Raw genomic sequence first — 14,431 nt, 5'->3', positions numbered from 1 at the left:
TTCCATGAGGAAATTAAAGTTTGCAACAGCAGCTACATTGTGATGAAGATTCATTAACAGTCACGTCTTTAACATGACTAACACTGTAAAAAAGCTTTGAATTGCATCTCCAATCTTCAACTAGAACTCCATTGTACCACAGAGCTAGTTATGCTACTAAAAATATCAGCAGATATCATAATTTCCTAAATTGCCCGTTTCCAATAGGCATCCTTAATCTCACACATGCCACAGACTAAGAAAGCTCCAGGATTTCCATATACCCACTTAAATATGCACAATGATACGCAACAACATACTTTCCATTATATTTTAGATCTATTTAGAATCATCTGTGTTTTTTTTCACTAAATGTTTATCAGAATGCAGGAAATTAAGTCTTTGATGCTCAAAATTTCCCGCCAATATGACCCCTCCCCCCCAGGCCCATTCTGGCCCATATATACACATATACAGTACAGTATACCCACTACAATACATTAGACTACACCACTGCCACACTACAGCTGTTCATGGTACTCCCCATTAAACCAAACCTGTATAAAATAAAAACATTCTGCTGGTGCTTTAAATATGATTAGATATCAGAAAATAAGAAAACAACAATAAATGCCTGTTTCATTAATATCTCAGAGTTGTTCAGTACTGAATGTCTATCCCAGTGACAGATGCAGACAGAGAGGATCTGGTCTCAGTGGGGATATAATTGGATTACCAGAGGCAGACTTCATCCTTCACTGTCTGCACCATCATCCTCATCAGCCTAGAATAACCAATGAGCTGGGAGGAATAACAGCTGAGTGATATGATGATGCCTTCCTTTTGGTTTGGACTCCAGCTGGTAGTTTGGATCAACGTACACAACATTGTGACTAAAAAAACTGTGGAACCTAAAAAGCATCACTAGCAACTAAGGCTGGCTACCGAATTCAATACTTTAATAATACTAAAAATGCCTTGTCATTCAATACCCAATTTCAATCCGTAAGGATCATCAGAGTCAGCGAGCCAATAAGCATGCAGCATGCTTCTACCAAGATCTAATAATGGCTGTGATTGGCTGTCTAATGTTACACGTCGTAGAGACACGCAGGAAGAACTCCACGTTACACAGAGACGGACTCACATAGTCGGAGCTGAAAGATAGATACAAAGATTTGTGCTGTAATGTGTAATGTTGTAATTTCTTTTTGTTTAACAAAATTGCTATCGAAAAAAGTATTGTTTAGGAACCGGTATCTAAGTCACAGTATTGGTACCGGTACTGGTATCGAACGTTTTAGAACGATACCCAGCCCTACTAGCAACGCCAAAAGATTATATTTCAGTTCTCATTCTGTTTTGGTTATATTGTTTTTAAACATGTCATGTCTCCTGTGCTTAAACCAATTGCAGATCAATCAATTAGTTTATCAACAGAAAATCAACTGACAGCAATTTTGTTAACTGATTAATCATGTTAAGTCATTAATCAAGCAACCACGACAGACATACCATGATATCAGTTTACTGTCTTATGTCAAAGTAAAGGGCTAAATGTTACTCAGACAAAACAAGACATTTAAAGATGCAATTCTTATCTTGGAGAAATTGTGATTGTGTGGGATTTTAACTACTTTTTGACATTTTATAGACTAAATGATTAATTAAATAAAAAAACATATCACTGACACATTAAGTGACAATAAAATAATATGTAGCCCTAAACATAATACAGCTCAGGATGAGAATAAAGTGACCCCATAGTCACAGTTATTGTTTCCATAGGTGTCATAAATGATCCAGTGAACATGTTTGTGTTTCTCCTCTCAGGGGTACCAGGGCATGGTGGATGGTGGAGACAACATCAAAGAGGCCACATGGGAAAGCGTCTCCAGCATGTTGCAAGTGGTGAGCAAAGCGTTCTGCTGCTGTTTCAGGCCACACACTCGTTCTCGATATTTGCATCAGGTTGAAATCTAAAAAACTATCCATGTTTCCTCCTCTGTGCTGTAAACTATGAAACTCTTAAATCCAGCTATCATTAAAAGACTTGAACCTGTGTTAATGGTGTAATCATAGCTGTATATTTTCCTAGAGCATCATCAAACGCTATGTGTAAATGCTTTTCTGACAGTAATGCAGCGGTATTTGTGCAGAATGTCTGCTGTGTTGGTGGACATCTGGGATGATCATTGGAAGTGACTCAGCAACAAGGCTTTTAGCTTTGAGCCAACTGAGTCTGTGATCGAATGAGACATTTTCACTGTCTGTCCCACTTCCATTGTCTAAAGTGGTTTTCCATCAGTGCAACAGTGAAAAAAGATGTATCGTGTAGATATTCGATAGATGGATGGATAGATAGATAAAGATATATATAAAGAGCCACATTGCCCTAAAAAAACCTCAATAGAAAAATTTTTAAATTATTTGTAACTTTACCAGAGCCAGCAGAAGAGGAACTTTTTATAATGTGATTTCAGATTGTAATGTATGTTTTCCTCAGGGCGGTACAGTTATCGGCAGCGCCCGCTGTAAAGAGTTTCGTAGCCATGAAGGCCGCTTGAAAGCTGCACACAACCTTGTGCAGCGCAGCATCACCAACCTGTGTGTGATTGGTGGAGACGGCAGTCTGACCGGAGCCAACCTGTTCAGAGAGGAGTGGAGCGGCCTGTTGGACGAGCTCCTCCAACAAGGTGATTGCTCACTGCAGGGCTTTCAGTCCACTTTACATAGCACGGCACTCTTAACTGTACAGGTGTAAAGAGAATGGATCTCCCTCCCTCTCATGTGGTTCAGGTCTGATCGATAAGGAGGCAGCCTGCAGTAACTCAGAGCTCCACATTGTTGGCATGGTCGGCTCCATTGACAATGACTTCTGCGGCACCGACATGACCATCGGCACCGACTCAGCACTGCACAGGATCATCGAGGTGGTGGACGCCATCATGACCACCGCTCAGAGGTGAACCAATCCTGACAGGAGATGAGTAGAGACGAGTAGAGGTGTGACACGTCGTAGCAACAGAAGTCCTAAGAAGACTAGCTAATACGAGACACAAGAAGACGATGACCTGTTTCAACAAATCAGCCCATTGGGCTTCACTGATGAGTGCTTTTTCTTGTTTCTGACATTCTGTCTGGTTTTCACTGTTTTTCCAGCCACCAGAGGACATTTGTGCTGGAAGTCATGGGCAGGCACTGCGGGTAGGCCCTTCATCTTGTGTTAGAGTACATCACAGAGAGATACAGTGCCAGCGAAAGTATTCGGCCCCCTTGAACTTTTTGACCTTTTGCCACATTTCAGGCTTCAAACATAAAGATATAAAACTGTAATTTTTTGTGAAGAATCAACAACAAGTGGGACACAATCATGAAGTGGAACGAAATTTATTGGATATTTCAAACCTTTTAAACAAATAAAAATGAAATATTGGAGTGGTGCAAAATTATCCCCCCCCTTTAGTTAATACTTTGAGCGCCACCTTTTGCTGCGATTACAGCTGTAAGTCGCTTGGGGGTATGTCTCTATCAGTTTTGCACATCGAGAGCGACATTTTTGCCCATTCCTCCTTGCAAAACAGCTCGAGCTCAGTGAGGTTGGATGGAAAGCGTTTGTGAACAGCAGTTTTCAGTTCTTTCCACAGATTCTCGATTGGATTCAGGTCTGGACTTTGACTTGGCCATTCTAACACCTGGATATGTTTATTTGTGAACCATTCCGTTGTAGATTTTGCTTTATGTTTTGGATCATTGTCTTGTTAGAAAAGACAAATCTCCGTCCCAGTCTCAGGTCTTTTGCAGACTCCATCAGGTTTTCTTCCAGAATGGTCCTGTATTTGGCTCCATCCATCTTCCCATCAATTTTAACCATCTTCCCTGTCCCTGCTGAAGAAAAGCAGGCCCAAACCATGATGCTGCCACCACCATGTTTGACAGTGGGGATGGTGTGTTCAGGGTGATGAGCTGTGTTGCTTTTACGCGAAACATAACGTTTTGCATTGTTGCCAAAAGTTCGATTTTGGTTTCATCTGACCACAGCACCTTCTTCCACATGTTTGGTGTGTCTCCCAGGTGGCTTTGCGGCAAACTTTAAAGGACACTTTTTATGGATATCTTTAAGAAATGGCTTTCTTCTTGCCACTCTTCCATAAAGGCCAGATTTGTGCAGTATACGACTGATTGTTGTCCTATGGACAGAGTCTCCCACCTCAGCTGTAGATCTCTGCAGTTCATCCAGAGTGATCATGGGCCTCTTGGCTGCATCTCTGATCAGTCTTCTCATTGTATGAGCTGAAAGTTTAGAGGGACGGCCGGGTCTTCGTAGATTTGTAGTGGTCTGATACTCCTTCCATTTCAATATTATCGCACTGCACAGTGCTCCTTGGGATGTTTAAAGCTTGGGAAATCTTTTTTATCCAATCCGGCTTTAAACTTCTCCACAACAGTATCTCGGACCTGCCTGGTGTGTTCCTTGTTCTTCATGATGCTCTCTGCTTTACTACGGACCTCTGAGACTATCACAGAGCAGGTGATTATACTGTCACGGACTTGATTACACACAGCTGGATTCTATTTATCATCATTAGTCATTTAGGTCAACATTGGATCATTCAGAGATCCTCACTGAACTTCTGGAGAGAGTTTGCTGCACTGAAAGTAAAGGGGCTGAATAATTTTGCACGCCCACTTTTTCAGTTTTTTATTTGTTAAAAAAGTTTGAAATAGCCAATGAATTTCGTTCCACTTCATAATTGGGACCCACTTGTTGTTGATTCTTCACAAAAAATTACAGTTTTATATCTTTATGTTTGAGGCCTGAAATGTGGCAAAAGGTCGAAACGTTCAAGGGGGCCGAATACTTTCGCAAGGCACTGTAAAAACACCATACATATAACAACATATATGTACATAGGAATGTGTATGGTCTTTAAGTTAAATATGCTACTGCAAACACTAAGTCTCAATAATTTAACAGCTCAATAGAAATACTTCAATATTTGTGTGGAAATATTGATAAGTGAGGCCCATGCATGTGTGTTTTGGGCAATAGTCTGTTCAGGCTGTGTAGATGAAATATTTCACAACAAATATCTGTTACAGGAAAGTAAAGATTTGAGACAATTATTACAATATTGTGTGTGTGTGTGTCTCTGTGTGTGTGTGCAGATACCTGGCCCTGGTCAGTGCCCTGGCTTGCGGAGCAGACTGGGTTTTTATCCCAGAAATGCCTCCTGAGGATGGCTGGGAGGACAGCATGTGTCAGAAACTGTCTGAGGTAACAAACACGTAGTCACTGGCCACACTCACAGACTCACAGGCTTTGAGGCGTATTCCCGCTAAGTCCCGCAGACATTTAGATTTTTGGGATCCTTATGCACACTTTATGCATGGATTTACCCATAATTCATAACTCATAACAACATAAGTAACCGGGGGAAGCCCAAAAGTGTTAAAAAAACATAACAAGGAGGAGTGGCACTCCTGTTTTTTTATCCAGCCCTTGCAGCCTCTCGCACTCCGTCACTTACCAGGTGACATGAGTGAAGGTGCTGGGTTTAAAGGAGAACTCCGGGCAATTTTTACGTTAATCTTGATCGCTATATGTATATGAGTACTGTCGATAGCAAAAAAAACGAGCCGAATCGGTGCTAGCAACACGGAGCTGCTGCAGCTAATGCCGAGAGCTCCCACTCAGCTAAAACGGCAGTTATGGGGGCATAAGATAAAGAGTGCCTTTGTGCCTCTTAACAGACACAAAATGCAATTAAAATGTCTGTGCAACATGAACAGGGCCCTTACATGACAACAAGATGCGTGTAGCAACTTAGCCATTGTTTAAATTCACCTTCCCTCTTAGCTGCTAGCTGCCGTCTGGGATGAGTGAGTGTGTTCAGCCAGGCTCCGGTAATAATCATCACGCAGCAGTTCCATGTGTATTGTAGCATATATATCCATTTTGTGTGCTGTCGTTGGTGAATATGAGTCTCTGCGGGAATTGTGTGGTAGTTTCCTTAGCCGCGGCTAGCAGCGCCCCGGCATCCTTTTCTTCCTCCCTCGCCTCCCTCACCTGCCGCGCCAACAACAATCCACGAAGCCCGCTGGTCGGTGGATGTCCTCCAGAGGACAGTTCATGCTTTCGCGGCGAAATTTTGAATTTTATTCCCCCCTCATAAATAGGTAATTGAGCACTGTAGTGGTTGCGATCATATCAGAGACTATGTAACTACATGGAAACAGACCAAATGATGCCTGTTTCTTGTAAAGTAACTAGCATTACAGAAGGCTGTAGCCTTGCGCTGAAGCCCCGTGGGAATTCAGTTGTAGCAGGAAAGTGAAACAACGGAGCGTAGTGTGTGAAGAGTGAAGAACGGAGGTGTTCACAAGGGAAGAAGCTTGGAGTAACGTAACTATGGAGCTAGAGCTAATCTTCAGTAACGCTATTCGTAATAGTATTACAAGAAACAGGCATCATTTGGTCTGTTTCCATGTAGTTACATAGTCTCTGATATGATCATAACCACTACAGTGCTCAATTACCTATTTATGAGGGGGGAATAAAATTCAAAATTTCGCCGTGAAAGCATGAACTGTCCTCTGGAGGACATCCACCAGACCAGCGGGCGCCTGTGGATTGTTGTTGGCGCGGCAGGCGAGGGAGGCGAGGGAGGAAGTAGAAGGATGCCCGGTCGGGGCTGCTAGCCTGGCTAAGGAAACTACCACACAATTCGCCACTGCAGAGACTCATATTCACCAACGACAGCACACAAAATGGATATATATGCTACAATACACATGGAACTGCTGCGTGATGATTATTACCGGAGCCTGGCTGAACACACTCACTCATCCCAGACGGCAGCTAGCAGCTAAGAGGGTAGGTGAATTTAAACAATGGCTAAGTTGCTAAACGCATCTTGTTGTCATGTAAGGGCCCTGTTCATGTTGCACAGACATTTTAATTGCATTTTGTGTCTGTTAAGAGGCACAAAGGCACTCTTTATCTTATGCCCCCATAACTGCCGTTTTAGCTGAGTGGGAGCTCTCGGCATTAGCTGCAGCAGCTCCGTGTTGCTAGCACCGATTCGGCTCGTTTTTTTTGCTATCGGCAGTACTCATATACATATAGCGATCAAGATTAACGTAAAAATTGCCCGGAGTTCTCCTTTAAGGCCCTTCTTCTTACAGAAGAAGTTGACCACCACATCTGTGGGTCGTTGAACTCAACCTTTCATATTTACACTTTAAACTCAGACCCCACTAGAATGCACCTTTAATCAAATTTCAAGTAGGAATTTGATAATAGGTTGTTTGTAATGAAGATTCACATATAATATTATCAGGAGTCACACACATTTGTGTAATTAAATTCAACTTTTTTTGTAAATACTATCCCACTTGAAATAGTATTAATCAAATGTCCATGAGTGAATTGAAGTACGAGCCAGCAGCTAGTTTGTGATGAAGATTCATGCATTACTCTGGTGGGACTCGGAACCAACAACCTTTGTAATACAAATCTAACGAGCCTCTGGTGTTTCTAAAAATATCAGCAGACATCTCATGCACTAACATTGCTGCTAATGTTCTGAACGTCAAGTAAGGCCCTAGTAAAGCCTCGCTCTATAAAACAGTGACTCTGCTGGGACTCGAACCACAACCTTTGAATCACATCTCTAATGTTTGACTAGATGGGCTTTCCATTGTGCCACAGAGCCTCTTATTTGGGTTTAAAACAATTAGCATACATGATAACTCCCTAACTTGCCAGTTTCAGAAAAAGTTGACTACCCCATCACAGTGTTCTGCAAAATAGTAGTTGACTAGTAGTAGGCCTGCACTCAAATTACAAGTAGGAAATCAAAGTGGATGCCAGCAGCTAAAGGAGCCTCTTAATAATACTATCCATTGTGCCACAGAGCCTGCTGTTTTTAAGTTAAAACTAACAAACAAACACACACACACACACACACACACACACACACACACACACAAACACACTTCTTTATGGCTTTCCAACACATTCTGACATCCGATGATGATAACTTTACTATGTAAAATACTGTTATACTATGCCAGGAATCACTAGTACAGATGATACTGACTGATGAATTTTCAGTAGATTTGATGTAGTGAGTGTTTTTGTTATCGTCCAGAGCCGATCTCGAGGTTCCAGGTTGAACATTATCATAGTTGCTGAAGGAGCCATTGACAGAAAAGGACAGCCCATTACTTCTGATTTTGTGAAGGATGTGAGTAGTGCTCAGTTTCAGACTGACGCAGAGGGAAAAACCACAAGCTGGACTAAAAAGTTACAGTATGGCGATTTCTCAGTATTCTGATTGTTTTTTTTTCTTTCTTGTCCAGACACTTGCCACATTCTGAGAGATGCTTTATATTTAATATTTTTGCTGAATGATCATACTTTCAAGCGGTATATTTTGAATTATGTCCATCTTTGATGTTGATCTTGGTGCTGTAAATGAACCGGTCATTTACCCCAAATATTGGTCTGTCTGTCAGTGAGGGGGCGATATGAGAGTTCCACTGTCTGACAGTTAGTGGCTGTAAGTCCTCATCTGTTACTTTGCTATAAAAAGGCAAAGAAGAAGATTGCTTGCTAGCAAATAGGAATTACTTGAGTTAATCAGTGGAGGTTTGAAAATGTTTTATGAAGAAGGAAATTCATTCAACACATTAGTTAGGCACCGAGGATACACCCATTTTAGTGAGAAACACTCCATGTAAACTCAGCTGTTTAAAATGTGGTATCTTGATGCTAACCCTTATGTCTAATATCCTACCACAAGTACAGTAGGTAACAGAATTAGTTTTACTTTGGTCTGTCAATCATTGTTGTGTGTCATGTTGAAAAAAAAGTCATCTGCCCTTCAGTTTCCCTGCATTGCTAGCATGCCTCATTGAAAGCATATTGACCCAGCCTTTTTTCACAATGTGGCAAGTGCCTGCTGAAGAAAGACAACCAACGAAATGTCAAAATGCCTTGGTGTTCTTTAAAGACATGAGAGTTCATAAGTAGTTGATCTGAGATTATCCTCCATTACCGGATCCAGCTTTTGGCAATGCAAAACGTTTTCTGTCATGTTTTCAAATGCTTTTGCTTCTTTACATCTCTCTAGAATCGGGCTGATAAGAAAAGGCTGAACATTATTATTGTAGCTGAGGGTGCCATAGATTGCCACAACAAGGCAGTAACTCCTGATTATATCAAGGATGTAAGTACGGTGGAGAAGCCTGCTAAGTCACAGACCCACAAACTCTTTTTTCCCCCTCATGGTTTGCTGTTGGTTTCCTTCAGAGCGGAAACACACACATGTCCTATGTGTCATTGTTATGTGGACCTTTCACGTTTTTTTGCATGTTTAATGTAAGTCATTTTTTATTTCTTTATATTGCTTTACTAAACTACCCACTCCCTTATATTTCTTGATTACATATATCCTTCAGGCATTTAGAATCCCATCCCATGTCCTTTTGCACCCTTACTTTTACTTCTGTTCTATTTCATTTCCAAGTTCCCCTCTGCCAGCACATTATCTGGCATTTGCTAACATGACAGGGTGCGTTTTGCGTGATTTCTCCTTCTGTTTTTTTTTTCTTCCAATGCTTGACACTTGTAGTCTCTATTATTTCTGCATTTTCTTAAGATTGTTCAATTTTAAGATGATATGAAATCTTACAGAAATGTAATGTGATATTAATGCTATATTAGCTGAATTACATGTGTTTAGATTTTAGTAAGAGCAACTGTTAGTAAGGACATGTGCTTATGTTATGATAAGATATGATACTGTAGATTTTACATCATTGTATGCAGTTCCTATATTGAGTACTTAATCCTCACTATTTGCTATCATCCCACTTCACTCTCCCTCCATATCCAGCTGGTAGTACGCTGCCTGGGTTTTGACACCAGGGTCACCATCTTGGGCCACGTGCAGAGAGGTGGGACGCCCTCTGCCTTTGACAGGATCCTGGTAAGCCACGGTATCGTTAATACTTCTCTATGGAAAGTCTTTATTCTCCTCATTCAATGTTTCATGCCTTGAAAAACCCCTAACATTGTTATTTACTAATTTACGAACATTGCAGATGATTAAGGTGATCTCTAAATGACCTTTGACCCTAACAGGCCAGTCGTATGGGCGTGGAGGCAGTGCTGGCGTTACTGGAGGCCTCTGCCACCACCCCGGCCTGCGTTGTGTCTCTGGTTGGCAACCAGGCTGTTCGACTGCCACTTATGGAGTGTGTTCAGATGGTGAGAGAGAGAGAGAGAGAGAGAGTGTGTGTGTGTGTGTGTGTGTGTGTGTGTGTGTGTGTGTGTGTGTGTGTGTGCATACGTGTGTGTGTGTGTGTGTGTGTGTCTGTGTGTGTGTGTGTGTGTGTGTGTGTTGGAGAGACAGAGGTCATGCAGAGTCCAAGTGTGCATTGTGGAGTACAGACAATGAGATTGCTCCACCACATATCAGCCTTCTTATACCAGACCGATTCAAATTATTAATCACATTTTTTAAATCATTGTATTAATCGTTGTTTTAATTTTACATTTTAAACTGTCACCCGAAGTAAGCACCAATGGGAATAAATCTACAATATGAGACAAAAATGTCTTGTGGTGGGACACAGCCAGTGACGGACTGGTAATCTGGTATTTGGGCAAATGCCAGAGGGGCCACGGGCCCTCATGGGCCGGCCGGCCAATCAGAGAGCCGCATAATTGTCAAAGCCATGCCAGCTTGATGGCCAAATGATAACCAAACTTGTCCAAATCCTTCACAGCTAGTAATGATGTAATCTGATCAGTATTTATACCACATATGAGTCTCTCGATATCACAGTCATGGTTTCTACAGTCACAAACTTTTACATTATTAGTCTGTATTGTTTTGTAGCAAAATTACTTATTCAGATCAGATGTTCAAAAACGTAAACGTGCATGGTTTGAAATAAAACAAATCTACCTGTATTTCTTTTATTTGAATATTTGTTTGCAAAAGTTAAAATGAAGCAATGCCTTCTGGTAATTTCAAGACAGAATCCAGTAGCGTCTTTATACTGTCTATGGTCTGCGTCAGCGTGGTTGTTTGAAGTTGAAAATTGGAAGCTATACTGTTGACAAAAAAATGAATCGAGGGCATCGCGTACAGGGCAAGGCAGAGAAAAGAGAGAGAAATATCAGAGAGCGCTGTTGGCTGACGTTGAAAATGCTGCAAACTGACTGATTTGTTTTTAACATCAATGTGCAGCTTCGGCTAGCATTAGCGCTATATCTGAGCCAGCACACCAGGGAGAAAGACAGGACAGAGAGGAATATGAGGAAGAGGAAGAACAAAACGAGCAAGAGGAGGATGAAGAGATAACGAATCTATGGAACTAACCAACACAGAACAACAAGCATGCTGGGTCTGAATGTGGATTACCAGAAGTAATAGAGATGGAGACCAATGCTGCAGGAGGGAGTGTAGGTACAGTAAGTTTGGCTACTTCAGAATATTATATTATTATGGAGCGGCTGGCTCTGATGATTTATTCTTTTTATATATATATATATATATATATATATATATGTCTATGTTTTGGTGCAGTTTTTTATAGCATGAGAGTTTACGGTTTTTATATATATATGTCTATGTTTTGGTGCAGTTTTTTATAGCATGAGAGTTTACGGTTACCATCACTGGGGCTATGAAAAGTGCGTGTTCTTTCCGTGCGTCAAAAGTTCTATCTGCGACCCCCCCCACCGGCGGTCCGCTGGTGGGTAGAAATGCCAGGGCCGTTTTTTGTTCCCAGTCCGTCACTGGACACAGCAAAACAACTCCGAGATGTTTACAGTATTGTAGTCTCCATGAGGTGGAATAGTGTTTGGGGTCATTGCTCCCAGTTTGGCAAAATCCCGCCCCCCATTTACCTGCAAGACAGATAGGACAACAACACACACACCCAACAGACCCAGAAGCCTGTCACAAGAAAAAACCTTTTTTTCAGACCCAAGAGGTACAGAAGGCCATGGATGAGAAGAAATTTGAAGAGGCAGTGAGACTGCGTGGCAGGTATTTTTTGACTTCAACTACTTTTGATATGATCAAATATCGGATTAATTTGCCTACATACAAGTTTAAAATTTAGATGAAACAAATGAAAGGCTTAAATAGAGCTGATAAAGAGTCACTAAAGCTTCTAAGAAGTCCTTTTTTCCACCTGTTTGATCAGAGGTCCTGTATGATTCCTTACTCTCTCTCGTTCTCCACAGCAGCAACAGATCCATGTGGATTTTCTACATTGGCTAACTTTGTTTTTCATGAATGTTATCTGCAGGAGCTTTGAAAACAATCTGACCACATACAGACTCCTCTCCTACCGGAAAGCAGATTCTGAACTTCCAAATGTAAGTAAACTCCCAACCAAATAATAATCAAAAAACACAATGATTATTTCTAATTAACAAGATTATCACCATTTTTATTCTTCTAATTAATCTTCTAATGTATCTTTTCATCAGCGCCTCTGAGATTTGTACGGTAGCATAAGGTACTTCCTGGTCAGGGGCCTTGTGGGTGCTCCAGTCTTTTTGTGACACTAACAGAGTGTGTTTTTCTCTGTCCTGAGGGAGAGGAGGAGGCGGAGGATGAAGAGCATGTATGTGATGAGTAATGAGGCTGCAGCTGAGCAGACTCTATGTCAGCTTCTGCGCGCATGGTCCACAGAGCAGATGAGCTTTTTCTGCCACTAGTTTTTGTCACTTTGGCCTCTAATTACCTTATGCTGAGGATATTTTCATTAATATAAGTGGATCTCAGTTTTTTACTTATTATCTAGTCTAATGATTTTCTAGGACTAACATTCTATCAGGGCTTTTTATTTTAAAGAGACAAAATGACATATAGTAACACAGTGCCACAAAATGACAGTGCCGATGCTCATTATCCGTCGCTGTGTCTGTCATTGCTTATTTCTTCATGGCTCTGCTTAGAAGAAGAAGTGTAGCCATGCAAAGAGTTGCTTCAGTGCTTCAGTGAAGTCGACCCACCAGCCTCCCTGTCAAGGACAGTCTCAGCGTTGGCTGTGATCTGCTTCAAATGAACCTGAAGTAGCCCTCCTTACAGTTTAAGTCTGTGGAGACGGTGGCTGAAAGTGTCTTTGCCTATTCAGAACTCAAACTGGACCGGTTCCATGCTCTCTGTGTTAAAAATGGTCAGTGGCCGGGGAACATCAAGGCTCTGGTTTGGGGAGCTTTAAATATGATGTTATAAATAACTATGAGAATCACTAGATTTGGGAATCAAACTGTCTTGATTAACATATAGGACACTTCATTTAGTAGTAAACACACTGTGAGGGTGCAGCAGACACTAATGATATTATTGTGGAGAACTACACATTCCAGGGCTTTCAGTGTTTTAGATGAGTCCTTGCTGAGTTTAGAAACTTTCATCACATTTGATTTAGCGAGCCCTTTCTCAAAAACCTTTGGAAATTTTTTTTAAAATGCTCACAACCTTTATGACTCCTGAAACATTTTGGACTTTAGAGATATGAGGCTACAAGGGTATCATTTCAAATGATTTGATAGCGGTACCAATACAAATCCATTCTTTACATTTAAGAAGCAACATAGTAGACCTATCAGTACTTTTTCTGTTGTCCAACACCAGCATTTGAACAATAACTTTGTAAAAAATACAGTCACAGTCTTAGCAAAGTTATGATTTAGAACAGGAAATGTTTGATCAAAGAATTGGTAAACAAGACCAAGAAAATCACCAACCATTCAAAGCTTTCAGGTTTACTTAAATCTACTAACACAAATCTACTCACTGAACTTGTCTTCACAAATGTGGTTTTGTAAAGTAATAGTAAAATAGAGTTGGACGCCTGTCCATTTTGAGCTTCTCCACATCGTCTTCATGTTCTTTAATCCAATCCATGTCCTTAATTATCCTGTTAAGGAATTGCAGGAGGAAAACTTTTAAGGCCCAATCTGTCATAAATTTCCATTCAAATGGTCATGTACAATTCAGTTTTCAATTCAATTTTATTTATAGTGTCAAATCTCAACAAGAGTTATCTCAGGACACTTTACAGATAGAGTAGGTCTAGACCACACTCTATAATTTTCAAAGACCCAACAATTCCCCCAAGAGCGAGCATTTGGTGGGACAGTGGCGAGGACAAGCTTCCTTTTAGGGAGAAACCTGGGACAGACCCAGGCTCTTGGTGGGCGGCCATCTGCCGCTGCCGGTTGGGACACAGAGACACTGATACAGATATCATATGATATGATTCATAACAATTATAGCAGTTGGTATGATGTTCCGTGGCACTTATAGTAACAATAAAGATAATAGAACTATGACTAGAAATAATAATAGTTGTAGCAGTGCAGGGCGTCAAGCAGGACCACAGCAGCAGCTGCCAAAAACCCAACCACCTG

At 41.1% G+C, this 14,431-nt stretch overlaps 1 protein-coding gene across 4 annotated transcripts in view; it reads left to right on the top strand.

Moving 5' to 3' along the window:
* The window catches only part of LOC120567865 (ATP-dependent 6-phosphofructokinase, platelet type-like), a 40,255-nt gene that overhangs the window by 8,784 nt on the left and 17,040 nt on the right, over positions 1–14,431 (top strand). For 2 of the 4 annotated variants that reach the window (XM_039814945.1, XM_039814946.1), the window contains exons 3-12: positions 1,813–1,890; positions 2,486–2,675; positions 2,779–2,944; positions 3,142–3,186; positions 5,149–5,257; positions 9,120–9,215; positions 9,885–9,977; positions 10,133–10,258; positions 11,986–12,050; positions 12,316–12,385. In XM_039814945.1, the coding sequence (XP_039670879.1) occupies positions 1,813–1,890; positions 2,486–2,675; positions 2,779–2,944; positions 3,142–3,186; positions 5,149–5,257; positions 9,120–9,215; positions 9,885–9,977; positions 10,133–10,258; positions 11,986–12,050; positions 12,316–12,385 (1,038 nt within the window). Of the gene's footprint in view, positions 1–1,812; positions 1,891–2,485; positions 2,676–2,778; positions 2,945–3,141; positions 3,187–5,148; positions 5,258–8,135; positions 8,232–9,119; positions 9,216–9,884; positions 9,978–10,132; positions 10,259–11,985; positions 12,051–12,315; positions 12,386–14,431 lie in introns of all 4 variants that reach the window. The other 2 variants (XM_039814947.1, XM_039814948.1) reach the window with 1 other exon arrangement.

The sequence above is a fragment of the Perca fluviatilis genome, chromosome 11, assembly GCF_010015445.1.
Source record: "Perca fluviatilis chromosome 11, GENO_Pfluv_1.0, whole genome shotgun sequence".
In the NCBI taxonomy this organism is placed as follows: Eukaryota; Metazoa; Chordata; class Actinopteri; order Perciformes; family Percidae; genus Perca; species Perca fluviatilis.
Note: the sequence above shows the minus strand (reverse complement) of the source record. Positions and strands in the feature narration are given on the sequence as shown.